This window comes from Terrapene carolina, unplaced genomic scaffold, assembly GCF_002925995.2.
Source record: "Terrapene carolina triunguis isolate 2854851 unplaced genomic scaffold, T_m_triunguis-2.0 Scaffold66, whole genome shotgun sequence".
NCBI classification, from domain to species: Eukaryota; Metazoa; Chordata; order Testudines; family Emydidae; genus Terrapene; species Terrapene triunguis.
Genome location: NW_020664417.1, coordinates 56,639,561 through 56,662,501, shown reverse-complemented (window position 1 = coordinate 56,662,501; position 22,941 = coordinate 56,639,561). Strand labels below are relative to the sequence as shown.

Below are 22,941 nucleotides of genomic sequence, written 5' to 3'. Positions count from 1 at the left end.
AAAAAAAAACCACACACACACACCCCTTCCTCCACAAGCGCTGGAGGGTGGCCCGGGAGACGCAGGGGAAGCGCAGGGCCGGGGTGAGTGAGAGTCCGGCCTGGCCCCAAGTGCAGGCAGGACTCAGTCGGGTGGTAGGGAGAGTAGGGGAACAGCCCGCGGGGCCAGGCGGCGGCTGTTCTCCCCCCCGGGCAGCGGGACTCGGGAGCAACCGCTGCTGCAGCTCCCACTGCCGCGGGGGGAGGAAGCGGCCGATGGCCAAGCTCGGCGGTTGCGGCTCTGGCGCCCGGGCCTGAACCCGGGCCTGCTGCGGGGACCCAGCAGCGCGCATGCTGCGCCCAGCCCCTGGCCAGTTGCGGCTGGGCTGCTGTCCAGCTGGTGCTATCCCGCGGCGGCCCCGGAGTGGGCAGCAGTTTGGGAACCCCTGGTTTAGAGGTTACACTTTATATTAAAGTTCTATTTCTAAAGAGTTTATAAGAGGATAATAAATTATTAACTGACATTTTAATAAATGGTAAATCTATGGTGATAAATAGTTACAGAACCCAACAGGTTTTATGTAACAGTGGCTTATAAACATCTATAAGAACTTCTACTGATGCATTTATAACCATCTGAAACACATTACACAGAACTTTCAAAAGTGCTTAAGTGACTTAGGAACCTACATCACATTTTCCCAACTGTCAACGAGACAGGATCCTAAATCACTTAGTCTGAAAATTCTGTGTCATGCTTATAACATCCATTATTCATTTATTAACCCCTTATAAGCTATTTATAACTGTACTTTTCATATAATGTGACCAGATAAGAGATACTGAGGGAAGTTGATTTTGTAACCATTTATTAAAATAATGTTTGATCCGGCAAACTTCAATTAACTCCAAGCATATGTGCAGCACATAGAAGTAAATGGGAATACTCATAGTGCATAAAGTTCAGCAGAGTCATGTTTTCAGAATCAGAGCCCTATTATCAACCCTGGGGTTCTGATGGCCATGAACAAAGTGTTCAGGCTTTGCTTTTGTAATGTATGATGTCACCAGATTCTCTGGAATTAAAGCCTTACATGAGGTATGTATAGGTAAAGGATGTTGTTTTTATACTGTAAATCACATGCATCATTTTCTCTTATGCAAAGTACTCTATTTAGGAAGGAACAATCAGTTTCACACATACAAAATGGGAAATGACTGCCGAGGAAGGAGTACTACAGAAAGGGATCTGGGGGTCATAATGGATCACAAGCTAAATATGAGTCAACAGTGTAAGACTGTTGCAAAAAAGCGAACATCATTCTGGGATGCATTAGCAAGAGTGTTGTAAGCAATACACGAGAAGTAACTCTTCCGTTCTACTCCACGCTGATTTAGGCCTCAGCTGGAGTATTGTGTCCAGTTCTGGGCACCATATTTCAGAGAAAATGTGGACAAATTGGAGAAAGTCCAGAGAAGAGCAACAAAAATGATTAAAGATCTAGAAAACATGACCTATGAGGGAAGATTGAAAAAAATGGTTTTGTTTAGTCTGGAGAAGAGAAGACAGAGGGGACATGATAATAGTTTTCAAGCACATAAAAGGTTGTTACAAAGAGGGGGGGTGAGAAAAATTGTTCTTCTTAACCTCTGAGGATAGGAGAAGCAGCAATGGGCTTAAATTGCAGCAAGGGAGGTTTAGGTTGGACAATAGGAAAAACTTCCTAACTCTCAGGGTGGTTAAGCACTGGAATAAATTGGCTAGAGAGGTTGTGGAGTCTCCATCATTGGAGATTTTTTTAAGAGCGGGTTAGACAAGCACCTGTCAGGAATGATCTAGATAATACTTAGTCCTGTCATCAGTGCAGGGGACTGGACTAGATGACCTCTTGAGGTCCCTTCCAGTCCTATGATTCTAAAATTCTATGTTTCTTATAATAATTTTGCAACAAGTTGTCCTCCCGAAACCCAAGCATAAAACAGGTTGTCTTAGACTTACATTTTAAACAGAAAAATTGAGCAGCTATTTCCAGAGATGAATCCTGGGCCTGATTCTGATCTCACAGCAGTGTGATGGAGTTACTCCAAAGTCAATGTGTACAACTGATACAAGATCAGGAAGAGCAACTTTTCCCCCTGGTGTAAAAGTTCACTGTCAAACTGCAGTTCAGGTTGAGTTTTTACAGTTGCACAAGAGACTTTTAAAAAACAAAAATGCTAGTCTTCCCCAGTTCATACCCTTGTTCACATTTATAATTTATACTTTGTTGGCTGAAAGAGGCGGCAAGAACACATTAAAATTTTATTGCTTCTTCTCCAAGTGGGACAAGACTTTTCATGACAGGATTTGTATCATTTAGCTCTGAGTCCTCTCCATATTTAATCTTTCATGCTAGGTTAAATATTGCTTCTTTTTCCTCTATAGAGAACTCTAAAGAATAGACAACAGCTTTTTGGCAAAGCTGTTGTGGTGAAATGCTCTGACCAAGTATTAAGCAATAGCTATACTTCATGTTACTGCCTCTGTGTTTATTTTAACCCCAGTAGTCTATACTGCAATTAAACAGCCCTGCAGCCCAAGCCAGCTGGCACAGGCCAGCTGCGGGTTTTTAATTGCAGTGTAGACATATCCATAGTAAGAGAGAGTCCCAGAACTTGCCATCTAAATAGAAACAGCAGGCAAAGGGTGGAAGGGGAAACCAATCCAACTTTTACACACGTGACTAGTTCCATTGAAGATAACGGGACTAGTCACATGTGTAAATGTTCACAGCACCTTACCACAATTCAGTATTGTCATGAGAGATGCCTGTTCAATGAGATTTTTAGGGATAATCTTCCTGCCTACAAAATTCTTGCAGCTTGTGCTTTTCTTTTGTCTGAGAAATACAAAAATTACATAATTCTAATACAGTCTATTAAGTAGTACAATCTCCCTGGAGACAACTTGGGAAATTCTATGGAAAAATCAATTAAAACTGTATCACAATACATGTTGCTTCATGCAGAGAAATTCTGTATTATGGTAAAACTTAGAGTCTTCAGCTGAGATCCCAGTATGCTACGCATTGTACAAAACACATAAGAGACAGTCCCTTCCCTGAAGAGTTTGTCGTCTACAAACAACACAGACAAGAGGGGTGAGGAAACAGAAGAGGAAACAGGCACAGATAGGCGAAGGCACTTGACCAAAGTCATGCAGCAGGTCACTGACAGAGCTGTCAATGGAACCCAGATCTCCAGACTCCCAGTCCAGTGCTATTAGAACACACAATCTCCCAAGAATGGTTGTGCACAGAATCTCACATGCAGTATCTGATCCTTCTTCCACTGAAGTCAACGAGGCCAGTATCAGTCCCAAACTACATTTTTCACAAGTAATCACAAACTCTGTACCATAGCAGTTCCCACATATCAGCTACTTATAAGACAATTCATACTTGTCTGTAATGCTAGCAGCTGTTTCCCTTGGAGTTAAGAGAAAATCGGCTATATTTATATTGGTCTTGGGTTTCTTAAAACAAGTTTTTATCAAACCTAAGTATTGGGCCCAATTTGAGTTGACAATAAACTAAAACCCACAAAGCTCAGAGTATATTTTCTGTCCTACTAACTCAACTAGATGCCCATTGCAAGGATGAAATCTGAAAAAGGACGAAAAGGATACAAAAATTTCTGTATCATTGAATGCCTCAGTGTATATTGAATTAGCCATTTCCTGCCAGGGCTGGTATCACGGATGTCCCTGAGCAGGAACAATTGAAAGTCATTAACCTGAATAGCTTTCCATTCAAATGGGAGCACCTTTGAGCAATGGGACCGCTGCAGCCTACAAGAAAACCAATTCCACCCAGGTTGCCTACCAGAGGCTGAAGCAGTGGAAAATTCCTAGCAAAAAAGATGAAACAACCCATTTTAAAAGTGCATTAAACTAAACAGGAAGAAGGCCCTCTTATTCTGGAATAAAAGTATCCAACATGGAGTTAATCAGAAACAAGTCCATGTGTATACAAGCCCTCCAAACTGACACTTAACACAGTCTCTGGGAGATTCAGAGAACACAAAAGGGACATCTCTCTGAGCTGGGAAACATTTTGACTGCTGGATCCAAACAAGCCGAGGGGAGCTTGTTGCAGGAATCAGAGGGGGCTTCATGATCAGGAAGAGAAGACTGAGCCAGAGAAGTGAGATCCAGAAGAGAGGACCTGGGACCCCTGAGGGCACTGACCAAAACCCATAGATTGTTCAAGAATGGTGAGGACTCAGAGAGGGAATTGCATACTGGCATTTCTGATTTTCCTAGATCTGTGTATCGCCTGTGCTTTGTCTATGAGTAATGAATTATTGATTTTGAAATTCCTCTGCAAAGTGTGTGTCTTACTTCAACCGTCACGTTCCTGGAAGGGTTAAAATATAACAGTGGTTTCCAACTGGGGTACGTGAACCCCTGGGGGTTCGCGAAATGTTACAGGGGGTTCTCGGGAAAAAATTCCCTAATGGCGGACAGAGCTGTCCCTAGGGATCCTGGGCAGCATGGGGCCAGCCGCCTGGAGCCCCTGGACTTCCTAGAGCTAAGCAGATCAAAGCAAGCATATTTATCACACTGAGGAGATTTAAACTTCAGGACTCCTTATAAGAAACAGAAAGGGAGGTGAATATTTTTTGCTGTTTTTAAAATTAAATAGGCAGCTTGTACTGTTTTTAAAATTATTATGAAGAACAAGTTTAAGCTTTGTTGTAACGTGCGCTGTTTACCTGGACTGCTCAAGACCTGAATGCTTGTGTAGGAGGAACTCTTTTGAGTTGGCTTCTTAAATACCTTCATGCTGATACTCCTTGATGAAACATAGGAGCCTTGTCTTATAACAGGCTTATTCAAAGTGATACAAGCTACAAAAGTGAGATCTTGAAAGAGTGTTGCCGTTTTCATAATGTCATAAAAATACTGTAAATAATAATTAATAATAAATAGTGTGTAATAAGCATGTCATAAAAACAAATTTTATATTTCCAAGATCGCTGCTTTTATAATTTATATGCAGGTAAAGGAGAAAATCCCTGGAAGTATTCCTTTTTAAGAGGGGGTTCACGAGACTTGACGTGCTAGTGAAAGGGGTTCACAGGCTGTTAAAGTTTGTGAACCACTGAAATATAAATCAGAGTACCCATGGGGGTGGAGCTCTGGTGACGGTGTATTGGAGGCTCGCACTTAGAAGTGATACAGGACAAGGTCTGTGCCCAGAAGGTATGTCTGAGAGGCGAGAGGCTGGAGCCTGCCCAGAACCAGGGGAGTGTAGAAACACACAGATCCAGCACAAGGGTCCAAACACAGCTGCCTGGTGAGCAGCCACAAGGGGGAGCTCAGCCAGGATTGATCATTTTCTTGCCATTTTTTATTTTGTTTCTTTTTCCCTCTGATTCACTAACTGTTTTTCAACTTCTTAAAGTGGTTCATGAATCATTCGGCCTCAGTAGAAATGAATAATAATGAGCCCATTTACATTGTGTTCAGTATGCAACTAATTACCTGAAAATGACTGCCTGGTATTGCATCAAGGATTGTCTCATTAGCATTCAGTGCTGCTGTTATAGCAGAAAGGAGGAAAGAAAATAAGAGGAAAAAGGGGAGTAGAGAGCAGAAAACCATTTTGTTACTGTGCTTTGGACTTCTCATCAACCCTTTCCCCCAAATACACCAAATGGTATGTATGATACCATGTCCTGAGGCATGATAGAGGTTACAGAATGAATGGTGTAGAGAAAGTAAGTCCAGTGCTGCTATTTACCCTCTCTCAAATTACAAGAGCAAGAGGAAATGCAATGAAAATTAAGGGCACCAAATTTAAATCCTACATAAGGAGATATGCCATGGAGATAACTTGTGAGATTCACTGCCATAAGCTACTACTGAAATCAAGAATTTGGTTTATGCAGCCAAGGAAAGCTACCTATTAAGCACTCTCTTGCACGCTCTACTCAAATTCCAAATACAGTAGTAATATAGTGTCTTACCACAAAAACTGCAGGACATTGCTATTTCTTTATTTGTATTACAGTAGTGCTTAGAAGCCTCCATTAGGGATTGGGTCCCACTGTGTTAGGCACTGTACATGCATAAAGTGAAAAGATGGCCGCTGCCCAAAAGAGTTAATTCTACTTTACAGAGTAATTGAATAAAAAAGTTGCTCAGTGGAACATTTAAAACTAAGGCTTATAGAATAATTGACCAACCACCATGATTTCATTTTTACAGTGGATTAGTTGCAGCAACATAAAATCCTTGAAACTATGAAGTAAACTGGTATAAAAAAAATTACGACTATGTATAGGATGGGATTTTCAAAAGTGAGCACAAGCCCCATCGTCAGTCATAGGACATGTGCTCCCCTTGTCACTTAGGTGCTTTTGAAAATCCTACCTTATAATCATAAGAAAGCAAGCTGGCCACTATAGTGCTATGATCACTGCACCATCCAGGAAATCTTGTACTGATGTCTATGGGTTGTGCAATCTTTCTGAATCAATCTACTGCAAATGAGCTAAGTTAAGGCTGATTAACTGGGAACAAAAAAAATGCTGTTTGGAATCTTCATAAAAAAACATTTAACTGGACTAACACTAATATATGCAGTTGTGTATAGAATTAAGTAGGAAAGAATAAATGCCTTTTACTGTACATTCTCAATAAGTCCTTTGGCATAAGGTTTCTCTGCCACGAGGACAATACAAACTAGCTCATATCTTCATTGAAATCCTTGACCACCACAACAAACACAGCCCTATTAAGAGAAGCAATTCATTTTAATATGCAAAATCATGTGGCTCTCAAAACCAGCCTTCCAGAAAGAATGCAGTTTGTTCAGAGCATATGTTTGCATTGTACCTGAAACAGATAATCTGAAATATTCCAATGTATTGTGATATGACTCACATAACAATGCTATCTTTAATTAGTCCTTAAGTATAGAGTTTAAAACCATGTGTGTATATATATATAATTTTTATAACTAAGAAACTTTAAACACACTGTGGCACTAAGGTATGCAGCATATTTATAGTTGTAGCAGATTATTGCCCCAATTCTGGACAGTACTTAGATTGTTGCTTAACTTTCAGCATACCAGCAATAAATTTCTGTATGTCTTCCTAGGTACTTCTATGGCACTCATCACCACCGTATCTGAGTGCTTCAAAATTATTAATTAATCTTATCCTCACAATACCCATGTTAGGTAGGGAGCTATTATCCCCATTTTACAGAACTGACCATTGAGATATTAAGGTAAAATTTTCACAAGTACCTAAATCTCATTTTCAAAAGTGATTTAGGTATTTAGGAGCTTAAGTCTCATTGAAAGTCAATAGGACTCAGGCTACTAATTCACATGGGGTAACATTTTCAAAAACACCAATTGACTTGCCCAAGGCCAGACAGGAAGTCTATGAGCAAGTTTAGGATTTGAACCCCAATTTCCTGGTTAAGCCCAGTGATTAATCCTGCCTCCCATTGACAATACTCCCATTGGCTTCATGTGCTGAAAATTAAGCACCTGCTTAAGTTCTCTGCAGAACTGGGATCTAACCAAAGTCCAGGAAGGAAGCTGGTTCCCCTACAATCATAAAAATACAGTGGTCCCTCATTTCACTGCTACCTTTTGCTATTTTCCCATTTCAGTTCTGCGCCAATTTCCTGTTTGGCAGTGCTTAGAAACATTTCTCCCCAGCTTAGAGATAAGAATTCATCCTTTCTGAACTACCAAACCATAAAGGTGAAAAATGGTAAAGGCCTCCTAAATCATCCAGTACACATCCCTGTATATGCAGGATTGTTCCTTCCAGTGGAATCACTGGTGTTATGTCTAGTCTCATTTTCAATGCCACAATTGCTTCTCTAGGACTGCTTTAATTAGTAAGAAGGAGAATGTAGCCCATATTGTGGCTATTATCACAGAAAACAGTTGTTTGGAGGAGAACATGTTATCTTTATGTTACAGTACACCATTTTTGATAGCATAGCTCTATTTTGGGGACGTCTAGTCTATTTATCACTGATAAATGATGGATTGATTTATGAAAGCATATGCTAGTTCACCATCTACTATTTAAAACTCTTCCTTCATTAATATTTAAAGCTTGGATGAAAATTATTATAGAAGTGTTAAATTTAAATGTACAATAACGGTAAGTAAAGATAGATCAGAAAGTTTTCATTTTAGGCAGCACTCAATACATAGGTTATAAAGAAAAATGTTTATAATATAAATTTAACTGCCAATCTTAAAATGAGACACCCAAGTAGAATTTTCACTAAAACATCAGAGCTTCTCTTATGTTTTGAGCTGCAGTTCTCAATAGGAATTTTGCTATTGTATTTTAATATTCAATAGATTCTCTTTATGGAACATACGGTTACCAGACATACAGAATAGCGAATATTTAATTGTAAGACACAGAGAGCCTGGTGATGTAGCTAGCGGCTGTAAAAGAAGCTGCTCATTAAAACAGTAAAATATTTTGTCACAGATACCATACCCAGGGACTTTTTTCATGAACCCATCTTTTTTCTTCTTATAGGATTACAACTACAGCTGCTTGCATGATGGATCTACGCAGATACCCTCTGGATGAACAAAACTGCACACTAGAAATTGAAAGTTGTAAGTTGTGGGAGGGAGAGGGTTGACCACACTGCATCTTTGAATTGAAATTAATTTATTGGTTAAGTAAAGTCTATAGTTGGTCTAGAACAGAATTCACAGCCCTACTATATTCTTATCAGTTTGGTTTGTGTATAGAAACTATATAAATGCATTAATGAAATGAACTGCATAAGATGAACCACATTTAATTCACATTATTTTGCTGATCCAAGACTATCAAATTTCTGTGAAGGTCTCTTGCCTAAAGGAGGGAGTGCTGTGTAATGGTTAGATCAGAGTCCTGAGTCAGAGCTTTTGCCTTCTCCGTCACCTGCTCACCATAGTATCTTATCTTGGGAAAGTCACCTCACCTCAATTTATTCATCTAAAAAGTAACACTAATATTAAGCAAAGCACTTTTAGAACCTCAGATGAAAGACACTATAAAAATGAGGTCCTGGATCCGATATCATTAAAGCCAATGGGAGCTTCAAGCTCTGTAAGATTAAATTCTTCTTCCTCATATCTTAATATTTCTCTACAGATAGGAGAATCACAAAAAACTCTATGGTGAGATTTATGGAATGGTGCTTGTATACTCGCAATGTTATTAAAGTCAAAATGGAATCCATTGACTGCACAGAACACATTATCTCAATATATCTGATTAAAAACTACCAAAGCAGAATATCTCAAATAGGACGCTACAGCAGTTTCTATGAAACAGTTCCAGTTATCACATTATAACTTTTTAAAATTAAGTGTAGCAGTGTGTTAACCTCTTACTGTAACTAGTATTTGTTTCTACTTTTTTGTGAAACTCCCAGTAAGTGTTGTAATACAGTACTGTAACTGGAAACTTCTTTCATAACCCGCAAAGCTGCACATAATGGTTGGTAGTTCTGCTACTTCAGACTTTGCAGTCCCAGCTCACCATCTTTCTGGCACAAAATGCCATAATGCTACTTGCTGCTGGGCTCATCTCCTGGTTTGCGATTAAAAAGCCCTGCAGTCGGTACATTTGGAGAACAATTCAACCCTGGACTCTCAATAAAGGGTCACCTTATCTGCAATAACTACTAGCACTGTGAGTTAAGATAAATATATACGATACATAGTAATTAAATGAGCTCCCAAGTCCTCTTTGCTAGGGGAGCACTTGAATAATCAAGCCCAGTCATTAGCATTAATGACTAGAGCTGATCAACAAATATAAAAACTTGTTTGTAAACAGTCTAGGGAATTAGAAACCAGTTTGTGATTTGGTCTGTTCATACTTCTTCATTATTTACTGTTTGACAGCCTTCATACAACTGAAGCTTTGTTTAGTTTGAATGCTCATGACAGTGAATTTTAGTTATGTAGCTGAGATCTGTGTAATCAAGAAACAAAATATTAGAATAAGGTGATGAAGATTAATTCAGATCTAATCAGGAAACAGACAATACCATGTTACTTAAGCAACCAGTGACAAACCTTAACTAGAGAATGTCAAATAATCTACTGAACACTTGCTATGGGGAACTCAGAGCTTCGGTGTGTTTATAATATTTGCTAAGCAGTTTCAAATTGACAAAATCTTTAAAAACTGATCTGTTGCAGAAAAAGGGCAAAATTGGCTGAATACATTGTTTTCAATCAGTAGGTAGACCAGCTCTGCTAAAAATTAAGGGAGTGATTTTCAAAAGGCACAATTGGCACTGCAAGACCTAACTCCTTCTGAAAGCCAATGTGTTCAGATACCACAGCGCTGTTTGTGCCTTTGAAAATCTCTCTCAGAAATGTCTGTCTAACATTATAATAGTTTCTCCTTGGTTTACTGTCTCAGATATACTAACCTTTTAATATAATGGATATAGTGTCTCTAAATAAATTTTAAGAACTCAAAATTATAGGCAGTGCTCCTGAAAATACAGCTATATGATCAAAAAATGTTAAAAAAATTATGCCAAAAATTTGGCTCCATAATCCATGTTTTAATGTTGGCAATTAAATAAGCAGCCCGATTTTCAAAAGTTCTGAGCGCTCAATTGCTCATATTAACTTCACTGGGAACTGCTGGCCTCCCTCACTTTTCAAAATCAGGGGCTAATAATCAGTCACTTTTTCAAATCTTAGAACAAAGATTTATCCTTTTCATAATCTTATTCCAGGGAAAAATCACTAAACAGTCCCAATGGGATTACATGGGAAGTCAGAGAAGAATTTGATTCTTGAATTTGAGGGTTGTTGGGAAATCAAACTTCAAACTGCATTAAGCAAGTTGAAATAGCCTGAGTATCAATGAACTGTAGCATTCACCACCATGTAGAAATCTCACACTACATGATTTATCAAGCCACCCATTCCAGACAACTGGAAAGTGTTTCTTCTCAATTTTACACCCTGTTCTACAGGCCTGGTCTACATAGGGTACGTCTACACTTACCGGAGGGTCCGGCGGCAGGCAATCGATGTTCTGGGATCGATTTATCGCGTCTGGTTTAGACGCAATAAATCGATCCCGGATCGATCCCGGAAGTGCTCGCCGTCGACGCCGGTACTCCAGCTCGGCGAGAGGAGTACGCGACATCGACGGGGGAGCCTTCCTGCCGTGTCTGGACCCACGGTAAGTTCGGACTAAGGTACTTCGAATTCAGCTACGTTATTAACGTAGCTGAATTTGCGTAGCTTAGTCCGAAGTGGGGGGGTAGTGTAGACCAGGCCTATGAGTTTAATTCGAATTTAGCAGCGTTAAATCGAATTAACCCTGCACCCGTCCACACAACGAAGCCATTTATTTCAAAATAAAGGGCTCTTAAAATCGATTTCTGTACTCCTCCCCGACAAGCGGAGTAGCACCAAAATCGATATTGTCATTTCGAATTAGGGTTAGTGTGGCCGCAATTCGATGGTATTGGCCTCCGGGAGCTATCCCACAGTGCACCATTGTGACCGCTCTGGACAGCAATCTGAACTCGGATGCACTGGCCAGGTAGACAGGAAATGCCCCGTGAACATTTGAATTTCATTTCCTGTTTGCCCAGCACAGGAGAGTATAGGTGACCACAGAGAGCTCATCAGCACAGATAACCATGCAGGCCGATAATTGAAAAAGAGCACCAGCATGGACCGTACGGAAGGTACTGGATCTGATCGCTATATGGGGAGAGGATTCAGTGCTAGCAGAACTTCGTTCGAAAAGACGAAATGCCAAAACTTTTGAAAAAATCTCCAAGGGCATGGTGGAGAAAGGCCACAATAGGGACTCAGAGCAGTGCCACGTGAAAGTCAAGGAGCTCAGACAAGCCTATCAGAAAACAAAGGAGGCAAACAGTCGCTCCGGGTCAGAGCCACAGACATGCTGCTTCTACGCTGAGCTGCATGCAATTCTAGGGGGGACCGCCACCACTACCCCACCTCTGACCGTGGATTCCGAGGCGGGGGTAATCTCATCTGTCACACCTGAGGATTCTCCGGACGGGGAAGAGGAGGAGCAGGAGGAGTAGGACGAGCTTGCGGAGAGCACATAGCACTCCATTCTCCCCAACAGCCAGGATCTTTTTCTCAGCCTGACTGAAGTACCCTCCCAAGCCAGTACCCAAGACCATGACCCCATGGAAGGGACCTCAGGTGAGTTTACCTTTTAAAATATAAAACATGGTTTAAAAGCAAGCGTTTTTTAATGATTAATTTGCCCTGAGAACTTGGGATGCATTCGCGGCCAGTACAGCTACTGGAAAAGTCTGTTAATGTGTCTGGGGATGGAGCGGAAATCCTCCAGGGACATCTCCATGAAGCTCTCCTGGAGGTACTCCAAAAGCCTTTGCAGAAGGTTTCTGGGCAGTGGAGCCTTATTCCGTCCTCCATGGTAGGATACTTGATCACGCCATGCTAATAGCAAGTAATCTGGTATCATTGCATGACAAAGCCTGGCAGCGTATGGTCCCGGTGTTTTCTGGCATTCAAGCAACATCCGTTCTTTATCTCGCTGTGTAATCCTCAGGAGAGTGATATCGCTTATGGTAACCTGATTGAAATACAGGAATTTAATTAAGGGGATAGAAGTGGCCATTCCTACTGGGCTGTTTGCCTGTGGCTGAAAAGGAATCCTTCCCTGTAGTAAGCCAAGCGCAGGGCGGGGGGGAATTGGCTCTGAGCTTTTCAACTTTGGCTAGCAGGGATCTTCCCTGATACCAGCCACGCGGTGGGGGGAGGGATAAAGCGATCATCCCAGAGAATTGGATGTGGGGCGGGGTTAGTTTGTTTTCTGCTGCTGAAGGTTAACAGGAAAACCGCAGCAGTCAACGGGCTTTGCTTGGTATGTGGGAAAAGAGGGCGCAGAAGCCGAAAGACCATGGCTTACCATGGCCGCATGCAAGCCGAATTCTGTTGCCCGGACCTGTGTCTGTGATCTCTAACACCAAAGCCACAGGCACTCAATATTAAGATGGAAAATGCGACCTTGTACTGAAATCACATGTGCTATGTAATGTGAATAGTGTTGTTCACCATGAAAGAGTATAAGCGTTGTTCTGTAAAATGTATCATTTTTAAAACTTCTCTCCTTTTTTTCATCCCTCCAGCAGCTGCAAATTTTTCAAGCCTCCCTCCTCCGTCCCGAAGGCTATCTCAGATAAGGCGGCAGAGAAAGAGGACGCGAGACGAGATGTTCTCGGAAATAATGGAATGAACCCGCAATGAAAGAGCTCATTTGAATGAGTGGAAGGTCACGGTATCTAAGTACAGGAAAGATGCCAGTGAACGTGAGGTCATGAGGGACGCTCGAGATGAGAGGTGGCAGGCTGCAATGCTGGGGCTGCTGCGTGATCAAACGGACATGCTCCGGCGTCTGGTGGAGCTTCAGGAATGGCAGCAGGATAACAGAGTGCCGCTGCAGCTGCTGTATAACCTCCCTCCCCCCTCACCATGTTCCATAGCCTCCTCACCCAGACATGTAAGAACACAGGTGGGGAGGCTCCGTGCACCCTCCCACTCCACCCCAGTGGACAGCCCAACCAAAAGGCTGTCATTATATTGAATTTTTTCAGTGGCCTTTTACTTCCCTCCTATCCTCCTCCCAAACCTCACCCAGGTTACCTTGTCGGTTCTCTCCCTATGTTTATAATCAATTAATAAAGAATACATAATTTTTAAATGATAGTGACTTTATTTCCTTTAAAAGCAAGCTGTGATTTAAGGGGGGAGGGTGGTTTACTTACAGGGAATGAGGCAATCAAGGGGGCGGGTTTTCAACAAACAACTTTCACATCGTAGCCTGGCCAGTTATGAAACTGATTTTCAAAGCTTCTCTGATGCGCAGCGCTTCCTGGTGTGATCTTCTAATTGCCCTGGTGTCTGGCTGCGCATAATCAGCCTGCGATTTGCCTCAGCCTCCCACCCCGCCATAAACATCTCCCCCTTACTCTCACAGAGAGTGTGGAGCACACAGCAAGCAGCAATAACAATGGGGACATTGGTTTGGCTGAGGTCTGACCGAGTCAGTAACGAGCGCCAGCGACCTTTTAAACGGCCAAATGCACATTCTACCACCATTCTGCACTTGCTCAGCCTGTAGGTGAACAGCTCCTGACTCCTGTCCAGGCTGCCTGTGTATGGCTTCATGAGCCATGGCATTAAGAGGTAGGCTGGGTCCCCAAGGATAACTATAGGCATTTCAACATCCCCAACGGTTATTTTCTGGTCCAGAAAGTAAGTCCCTTGCTGCAGCCGTTTAAACAGAGTAGTGTTCCTGAAGACGCAAGCGTCATGAACCCTTCCTGGCCAGCCCACGTTGATGTTGGTGAAACGTCCCTTGTGATCCACAAGTGCTTGCAGCACCATTGAAAAGTACCCCTTGCCGTTTATGTACTGGGTACCCTGGTGCTCTGGTGCCAAGATAGGGATATGGGTTCCATCTATCACCCCACCACAGTTAGGGAATCCCATTGCAGCAAAGCCATCCACTATGACCTGCACATTTCCCAGAGTCACTACCTTTCATAGCAGCAGCTCAGTGATTGCTTTGGCTAATTGCATCACAGCAGCCCGCACAGTAGATTTGCCCACTCCAAATTGATTCCCGACTGACCTCGCTTCTCAACTGTGAGGGCTGCTCTCATCTTGGTATTCTGGCGCTTCAGGGCAGGGGAAAGCAAGTCACAAAGTTCCAAGAAAGTGCCCTTACGTATGCGAAAGTTTCGCAGCCACTGGGAATCGTCCCACACCTGCAACACTATGCGGTCCCACCAGTCTGTGCTTGTTTCCTGGGCCCAGAATCGGCGTTCCACGGCTATAACCTGCCCCATTAACAGCATGATCTCCAAAGCACCGGGGCCCGCGGTTTGATAGAATTCAATGTCCATGTTCTCATCACTCTCGCCGCCACGCTGCCGTAGCCTACTCCTCGCCACCTGGTTTTGCAGGTTCTGGTTCAGCATAAACTGCACAATAACGCGCGAGGTGTTTACAATGTTCATGACTGCTGTCTTGAGCTGAGCGGGCTCCATGCTTGCCGTGGTATGGCGTTTGCACTGTTCACCCAGGAAAAAGACGCGAAACGGTTGTCTGCCGTTGCTTCCCTGGAGAGGGCGGAGGATGTACCCAGAACCACCCGCGACAATGTTTTTGGCCCCATTAGGCATTGGGATCTCAACCCAGAATTCCAATGGGCGGAGGAGACTGCGGGAACTATGGGATAGCTACCCACAGTGCAACGCTCTGGAAATCGACGCTAGCCCTGGTACATGGACGCACACCGCCGAATTAATGTGCTTTGTGTGGCCGCATACATTCGACTTTATACAATCTGTTTTCAAAATTCGAATTATATAAATTCGGATTAATCCCGTAGTGTAGACATACCCACAGTTGCAAGAATTAATACACTTGGGACAGAGTTCAGGGGCAACATGGATCGTGGAAATCCTCACTGAATAGCCATCACCACCCACTTTGGGATGACTAGCTCCCGGTTGTCATTATCTTTCTTCTTTTGCTACCAAAGCTCCCATTGACTTCAGTGGGAGCAGAGTTAGGCTAATGCTGACTGCTTTTGAAAATCCCTTAACTTCTTAAGTATCTCTCACCCAGCCTCACCATCCTGAGAGTTATCATCATCCCTGATGCTATTGATATATCAGTGTATCCTCCACACATGTAGGATAGACATGAAAACCAGGTAACTGAATGAAAGAAATGCAGATAGCAATATCCCCACTCAGCACTAGAATGAACCACCAAGCCTACAGCACTCAGTAGCATGTAATTCAAAGAGACTTAATGATCCAGCTCCTCAGCTGATGTAAATTGGCATAGCCCCATTTAAAATCAGAAGAGCTCACTTAATTTACACCATCTGATAATCTGCCTTGTATTCTTTATTCACCCATTTTAGCATGTTCTCTAAGTGTTGGGCCACCACTGGGCACTAGGTCTCAAACCCCCCCCCTTAGGCTGACCAAACAGGAGATAGGGTAAAAGTCATTTTGGAAACAGGATGAAATATTAAGAGAAGTTTAGGACAGCCGGTGCACTGCTATTTACGTGACTGAGAATCTAAATTATCCTGCAGCATCCAAAATTAAATAGGAAACTTGCATGACAATTAAAAATGTAAAGAACATGATGAGGGATGCAAGATAAACACGTTTAGAGTCTAAATGAGTGCTATGTCTTTAGAGAACTATATTCTCAATTTAGAGGGCTTTTTTTTCCAGGAGCAACAACTACACTGATCTAAATTCACTCCTATAGATGAAACAAGGTGTGGGAGAGTTCACATACAAATGCAGTTATATAAATATATAGTATGACCTAACGATTGCAAACAAAAGCCTTAGAGACTGCTTTACTAATGGCAGGGTATCAGATCACTATTTCAGATTAGCACTAAAAATAGCATCTGATCCTCACACATGCTATTCACAGATGTTAAATGCCAACAAAGAAAAGGAAATTGAACTTTGTGAATGATTCATGATTTTTTTTTTTTTTTACATGCTCATCTAGTCCCATGATCGGGGAAATTAGTGCTGCTGGATAGCTCCTTAAACAACACTGATTTTGCAGAACTCAGCTGACTGCTAAGAGAAGATGGATGTTTTAGAGTTATATTCACAGAAGCATCTCACACTGCATCCTGTCACCTCCACATTTTGTTAGTTTTGTCTTGCACCTGGATTAATAATTTGTATATTAATTGTGGGTCAGATTGTGACTGGGCGCTGCACATGGGAGTGCACCAGCGGGGAGGATGCTGGAGCAATCCTTTCCCTCCCTTCCCAATGTGAAATAGCTACAGCTGCAGCCCATGGTTTCCTGAGTACAGACACCCAAAGGGTGGGAGTAAAGAGATTGACCATCCCTCATGTCATCTCTCAGCCCACTGGTCAGCTGAACTAGCTGAGAGCAAAACAGGACAAATGCTTCACCCTCCTAAGGGTCCCCTGTGTGCCCAGGAGTTCTGGGAGGCATTTTGCCCCCCCCAGTTCAATGCTTCCTAGTGCATTCACTGGGGCAATGCAACTTTGCACCAGCCCCAATTCAGACCTGTATTTTAACCCCACAATCTAGCCCTACCTAGGGAAACTGAAGGTACATGGATTACTTTCATGCCATTTCAGCAGTGATCTTCCCCCCAATTTAGAAGCCCCCATAGGAATTAGGCTGCACAACAGACAACGTATTCCTAAACTATCCATAGAAGAGACAAATATATCACAGGGTGTCAATATAAACAGGGCCAGTGAGTCATTCTGTCTCACAGAGGGGTTGGGAGAATTAGCGAATTACAATGCTCTGAAGATGTAAATTGCTATATAAAGGCTGAGAATTCACACTTTCGTTATTTACTATTTAGTAAATGCAATATGTTATGGAAAACTGTTACAACAGCCGCACTGGATAGGAACAGAAGTTGACTATGGACCTATTATCTGGAAGAGAAATAGAATTAGCCAGCAGATTATTTTGGTATTTTTATTAAGCTTTTCAAAGTCGGCTTTTTTTAAATTTTCTTACTTGTATCTGTGCAGGCCACTATTTCTATTATTCCATAATCTGCACAGCTACCAAACAGAGAAATGTGCCTGTTTAGGCACAGAAAAGATGATTAATTTATGCATGTTTCTGTATTCCAGAATTATATGATCTTTACTCAATTTGTTCACTAAATCCTGAATTTTTGAAGGGAGAAAGCTGCTCTGAGATGTCATCATGCCTCAGAGAGTGACAGCCACCATCTTGGCTGACACACAAGAGATTAACACACTGCCAACATATATGATGACTTAACTCTGCTAGCCAGTGCATAAGGGAGGGCAAGACTAAGACAGATATACCAATGCCCTACTTCTTCCACTCTCTTTGGGGTTTTCTGTCATGGCAAGAGTTTAAGGACCAAATTTCTGCCAGCCTGTGTAACACACACCTCCTGGGTGTGATGTTCTGTCCTGGCTGGCTGGCAGAGAGCGAGAGAGAGATTAAGGAGTCTGCTCTACAGCCTTAGCTAACAGCCAGTTGGTTTTTACCTCATACAGTAGAGGCTCATGCACTGAGGTCCCAGGTTCGATCCCACCTGCCAACAACTGGGGTCTGTCGGTATTACACCTGCACTCAGCAAAGTAAACAGTGGGGAAAGGGCTCTGCTTCATTTGTATGTCCTACTATACTGCAGCAACATGGCTGAAACATGGTTCTTTATTGCAAGACAGACAGGAGTAAACTGTGTGTTTACTCTGCAGAATTATGGACTTGATGCAGAAAATTTGGGGTAAGGTTCTATAGTCTGTGTTATACAGCAGGTCTGAACTGATGATCAGAATGGTCCCTTTGGACCTTAAAAATCTGTGACAAATTTAAGGCTGCAGCATACTTCAAGAATGCAATTAAAATGTGGTTTAGACTCTTCTACATGACACTGAATTATGTTTTAACCACGTCAGGAGCTTTCTTTTTGTAACCATAATCAATGTGGTAGGATTGAGCAGACCCAATGAAAACAATTCCCCAAACCTAATTAGAAAGGGGTGGGAGGAATGGAGAGTAGTGTTTTATTAAGCCAGCTACAGCATGAGAAAAGGCATCCCCCGTTGAGAAAACAGTCTGTTATTCTCCATTGTTTCTGTGTCTATTTCTGTACAAAGTAGAGACAACCATAACACTAAATACATGTAATGCCTGAATGAAACAGCAACCAATTTCAAGTAATATTAGAGTGAATCAATAAGATATTCCACTGGACTCTATAGGTGGTTTGTTGTCAGGAAAGAACTGTGTTCGTACCTAAACTTTCATTATCTTTTCTGTTGGCGCAGAGTGTTGTGACAGAATGAGATTTGAACAGATTTATCACAGCTCCACACTTGAGACAAGATTGCATTGATCTGGAATAGGATTGCATTTGAACTACGTGGGTGTCAGGAACCTATGCTTCAGAGTAAAAGGTTTTCTTATTAGATCCGAAAAACTGTCTTAAATTCAAGCCTTCCTAGATAGGGGGACCTGCTTGTCAGCAGACATAAGAAATTTAGTACTTAAGTGCCTGATGCACCAATCACATCTAGTAGGGTGAACACCCATCCCAAATTGGGCAGGACAGTCCTGAAATCCAGAGTTCAAGTCCCAGTCCTGGGCTGAATGACTCCAGGACAGCATGTGTCCTGGATTCACCGTGGTGCCGCTCTGCAGCTGCCTGAAGCGCAGGGTGGTGCCAGCCTCTTCCCAGTGGGGGTGGGATGTGAGGTGGGCCTTAGACCTCCTTGCCACAAGGCCCCGCACCCTGCTCCTCCTCTCCTCTGGCTAGACCAGGAGGCAGGCAGTAGTAAGAGCCGCCCAGGGAGTCCAGGCCGCTGTGCGGAACTCCAGACCCTCCACTTGCCCTGGGCAGTGCACCCCGGGGCTGGGGACACAGGCTGGGGGCTGCTGTCAGGCACCCCAGCCCTGCACCTAGGGCAGGTCAAGAGTCCAGGGCTCCCCACTGGGCCTGGGCTCACTGGACAACTCTTACCACGGCCCCGCTCCAACTTCCAGCCTGGCCAGGGGGTGGGGCCACAGAAGAGGGCAGGGCTTGGGGTTGCCAACTTTCTAATATCAGAAAACCAAACACAGCCGATATGCATTACTTTGCATTTATCAACACTGAATTTCATCTGTCATTTTGTTGCCCAGTCACCCAGTTTCATGAGATCCTTTTGTAGCTCTTCACAGTCTGCCTGGGACATAATTGAGTAGTTTTGTATCATCTGCAAATTTTGTCATCTCACAGTTTACCCCTTTTTCCAGATCATTTATGAATATGTTGAATAGGACTGGTCCCAGTACAGACCCCTGGGGGACACCACTATTTACCTCTCTCCATTCTGAAAACTGACCATTTATTCTACCCTTTGTTTCCTATCTTTTAACCAGAGGACCTTCCCTCTTATCCCATTTTGCTTAAGAGCCTTTGGTAAGGGACCTTGTCAAAGGCCTTCTGAAAATCTAAGTGCACTATATCCACTGGATCCCCCTTGTCCACATGCTTGTTGACCCCCTCAAAGGAACACTAGATGGGGAGGGCTCTGAGTTACTATAGAGAATTCTTTCTCAGGTGTCTGGCTGGTGGGTTTTGCCCGCATGCTCAGGGTTTAATTGATCACCATATTTGGAGTCAGGAAGGAATTTTCCCCCAGTCAGATTGGCAGAGACCCAGGAGTTTTTCTCCTTCCTCAGCAGCATGAGGCGCAGGTCACTTGCAAGTTTAAACTAGTGTAAATGGTGAATTCTCTATAACTTGAAGTCTTTAAACAATGATTTGAGGACTTCAGTAACTCAGCCAGAAGTTAGGGGTCTATGACAGGAGTGGGTGGTCATTGTGCAGGAGGTCAGACTAGATGATCATGATGGTCCCTTCTGGCCTTTAAGTCTATGAGTCTCCCCTCTCCACTTTTGTTACATCATGTCTAATTTACTTTGTATGCTCGTTGGAGCAGCAATCAAGTTTTCTGTTTCTGGAGGTGCCTAGCTCACCCTTAGGTGCTGATAAAAACTGATAGAAGAAATAATTGAAATAACCATTGTGTCTACCCTTCATTTCCGCAAGTAATTTGTAACAAAGCTAGGGGGTTCAGCAGGAAAGCACTGGAGACTGAGACAGACTCTTGCCCCCAATGCGGTCTCTATGCACTGCTCTAGCAGTGCAAGGGACTGTTAATCTGTCCTAACCAGACAGTTGAGGATTTCTCTGGGCGGCATAGTTGCTGTAACTACAGCATAGGGAGCATGTTGGGAATGCATCCCAGGGAAGGGGCCTGGCCATTTTGCTGCAATGTTCCAGTGTTCCCTGCTTGGCTAATGGCCCCTTGGGACCAGGGCCGGCTCCAGGGTTTTGGCCGCCCCAAGCAGCCAAAAAAAAAAAAAAAAAAAGCCGCGATCGCGATCTGCGGCGGCAATTCAGCGGGAGGTCCTTCGCTCCCAAGCGGAGTGAGGGACCGTCCGCTGAATTGCCGCCGAATACCTGGACGTGCCGCCCCTCTCCGGAGCGGCCGCCCCAAGCACCTGCTTGACAAGCTGGTGCCGGCCCTGCTTGGGACCCATTACCACTCACTAGCATAAGTTAGAGCAGTCCCGAGGCTACTCTAATTTACACTGGCCTGCACTGTCTCTTGATGGCCCCAGCGGCAACAAAAGCTGGCACAGAAAGCTTTCCATACCAGCTCAGTCAGGCCCAAGAATTAGGATGTTATGTTATGTCATAAGGCTAATGCTAGATTGAGAGGAAAAATGCAGCCTGTTACTCAGAACTGAAGTTCTGGTGGAGGGAGGGAGGTATGGACTTGAACAAGAAATAAATTGTTCCCCTCACACAAGGGATTAAAGACTAATTGGAAATGTATTCTAACTCATTGCACAAGTCCTTTTGTGAATCTTGAGAAACTAGTCCAGATTCTGCTCTTAAATTAGCTTAAGGGATTCCCATTGAATTCATTTGGAGAGATACATATGCACCTGAGATCAAAATCCTGCCCAATATTTTTCAGACTGCATTATCTCCAGATGGCATTCTAAGGGTGTTTAAATTGTTGTAGTTCCACTGCTCATTAGGTACCAAAATGATAGCCGACTATTAAATCGTTGTGAGCTATAGAGTTTTGCCAGACATACCTAAGTGCCTCAAGCATTCTCACATTATACAAGTTCTAACATTCACATCCACAAACAAGCCCTACACATTGATGTCACCAGAACTCAGGATTGCTGCTATGTTGCAATAGCTCTTGGCAACTTTTTAGTTGAAAAGGGAAATATTAAATCTCTTTAGTTAGACAGAGGCAGTCAAAATAAGCTCTGAACCTTGTCATTTCACATTTTGGAAGATCAGGCACGCTCTGTTTTGAGTTAATACAATCGTTGTGGTATTTTATGGCCTTTAGCGCAGTTTATGCATTTACTGGTTTTCTGCCAAGGTGTGAACAGCTGCTTAAAATGTAGATAATCAAAACCCAGGATGAATTTAAAGATTCATATGTCTATTGATTCGGTTCAGGTTGTGACAGCCGTGTCCAACCCCAAATATACCTCGAGCCATCTAGTTCCCTCATATTCCTGTCTTAAAAATAGGTATGACCTTCTCTGCTACCAAAAGGACAAGCCTTCCCCTAAATCCTATTGTTATCTGCAGAGAACTCTCCTTAAGAAAATTCAATGTTATTCAAAATATCCCCTTCCTTCCACTCCCAGCCACACACAGGATCACTTTCTGGACTTGAATTCAAGTTTTAGTGCCAAAGGATCTCACATTCCATTGAAAACCCCATGCAACAGGGATATTAATTCAAACATTTCACATGCTTCCACATGGGCAGGTTTCATGTTAGTCAGGCTAGGGGCATAGGGTGGAATTTGTGCAGAGTTTAAGGATCAGTAAGGAAATCTGGCCCAAGTCCTGCAGCTGTTGGAGCTTCTTTGTGTGGACTTCCTGCCCTTCTGTTGGCCTTACAGTCCACCCACTACTCCGATATCTGGTAGTGTAACCCACAGGTAAGCAAGGTCCCCATCTATTCTGACCCACAGAAAATATGAGTTATTACAGCCCGCCGCTAAGAAGCTTTAGCTCAAGCTGTAGAAGCTCATGCTTTTAGCTCTGAAGGTCCCCAGTTCAATCCCATGTTGACAGCCAAGATGGCCACAGTAGCTTGACCAGCTTGGTGGACATGATACCAGTAGTCCCCCGCTCTCTCCCAATGTATGGCCACACTCTGCTCCTGACTTCAATGGGGATAGAAGCTAATGTTTGAAAGTTAACGCTGCTCTGAATACCATCAGTCTCTCTAATTGTAATCACTATTATAGGCTGTACAGTAGTG

The 22,941-nt window shown here is 43.0% G+C and overlaps 1 protein-coding gene across 2 annotated transcripts in view; it reads left to right on the top strand.

The window, feature by feature from the left end:
- GABRB1 (gamma-aminobutyric acid type A receptor beta1 subunit) overlaps positions 1-22,941 on the top strand; it is a 249,827-nt gene that overhangs the window by 199,308 nt on the left and 27,578 nt on the right. For both annotated transcript variants that reach the window (XM_026648162.1, XM_026648161.1), the window contains exon 5: positions 8,553-8,635. In XM_026648162.1, coding sequence (XP_026503947.1) covers positions 8,553-8,635 — 83 coding nt within the window. The remainder of the gene's footprint in view (positions 1-8,552; positions 8,636-22,941) is intronic.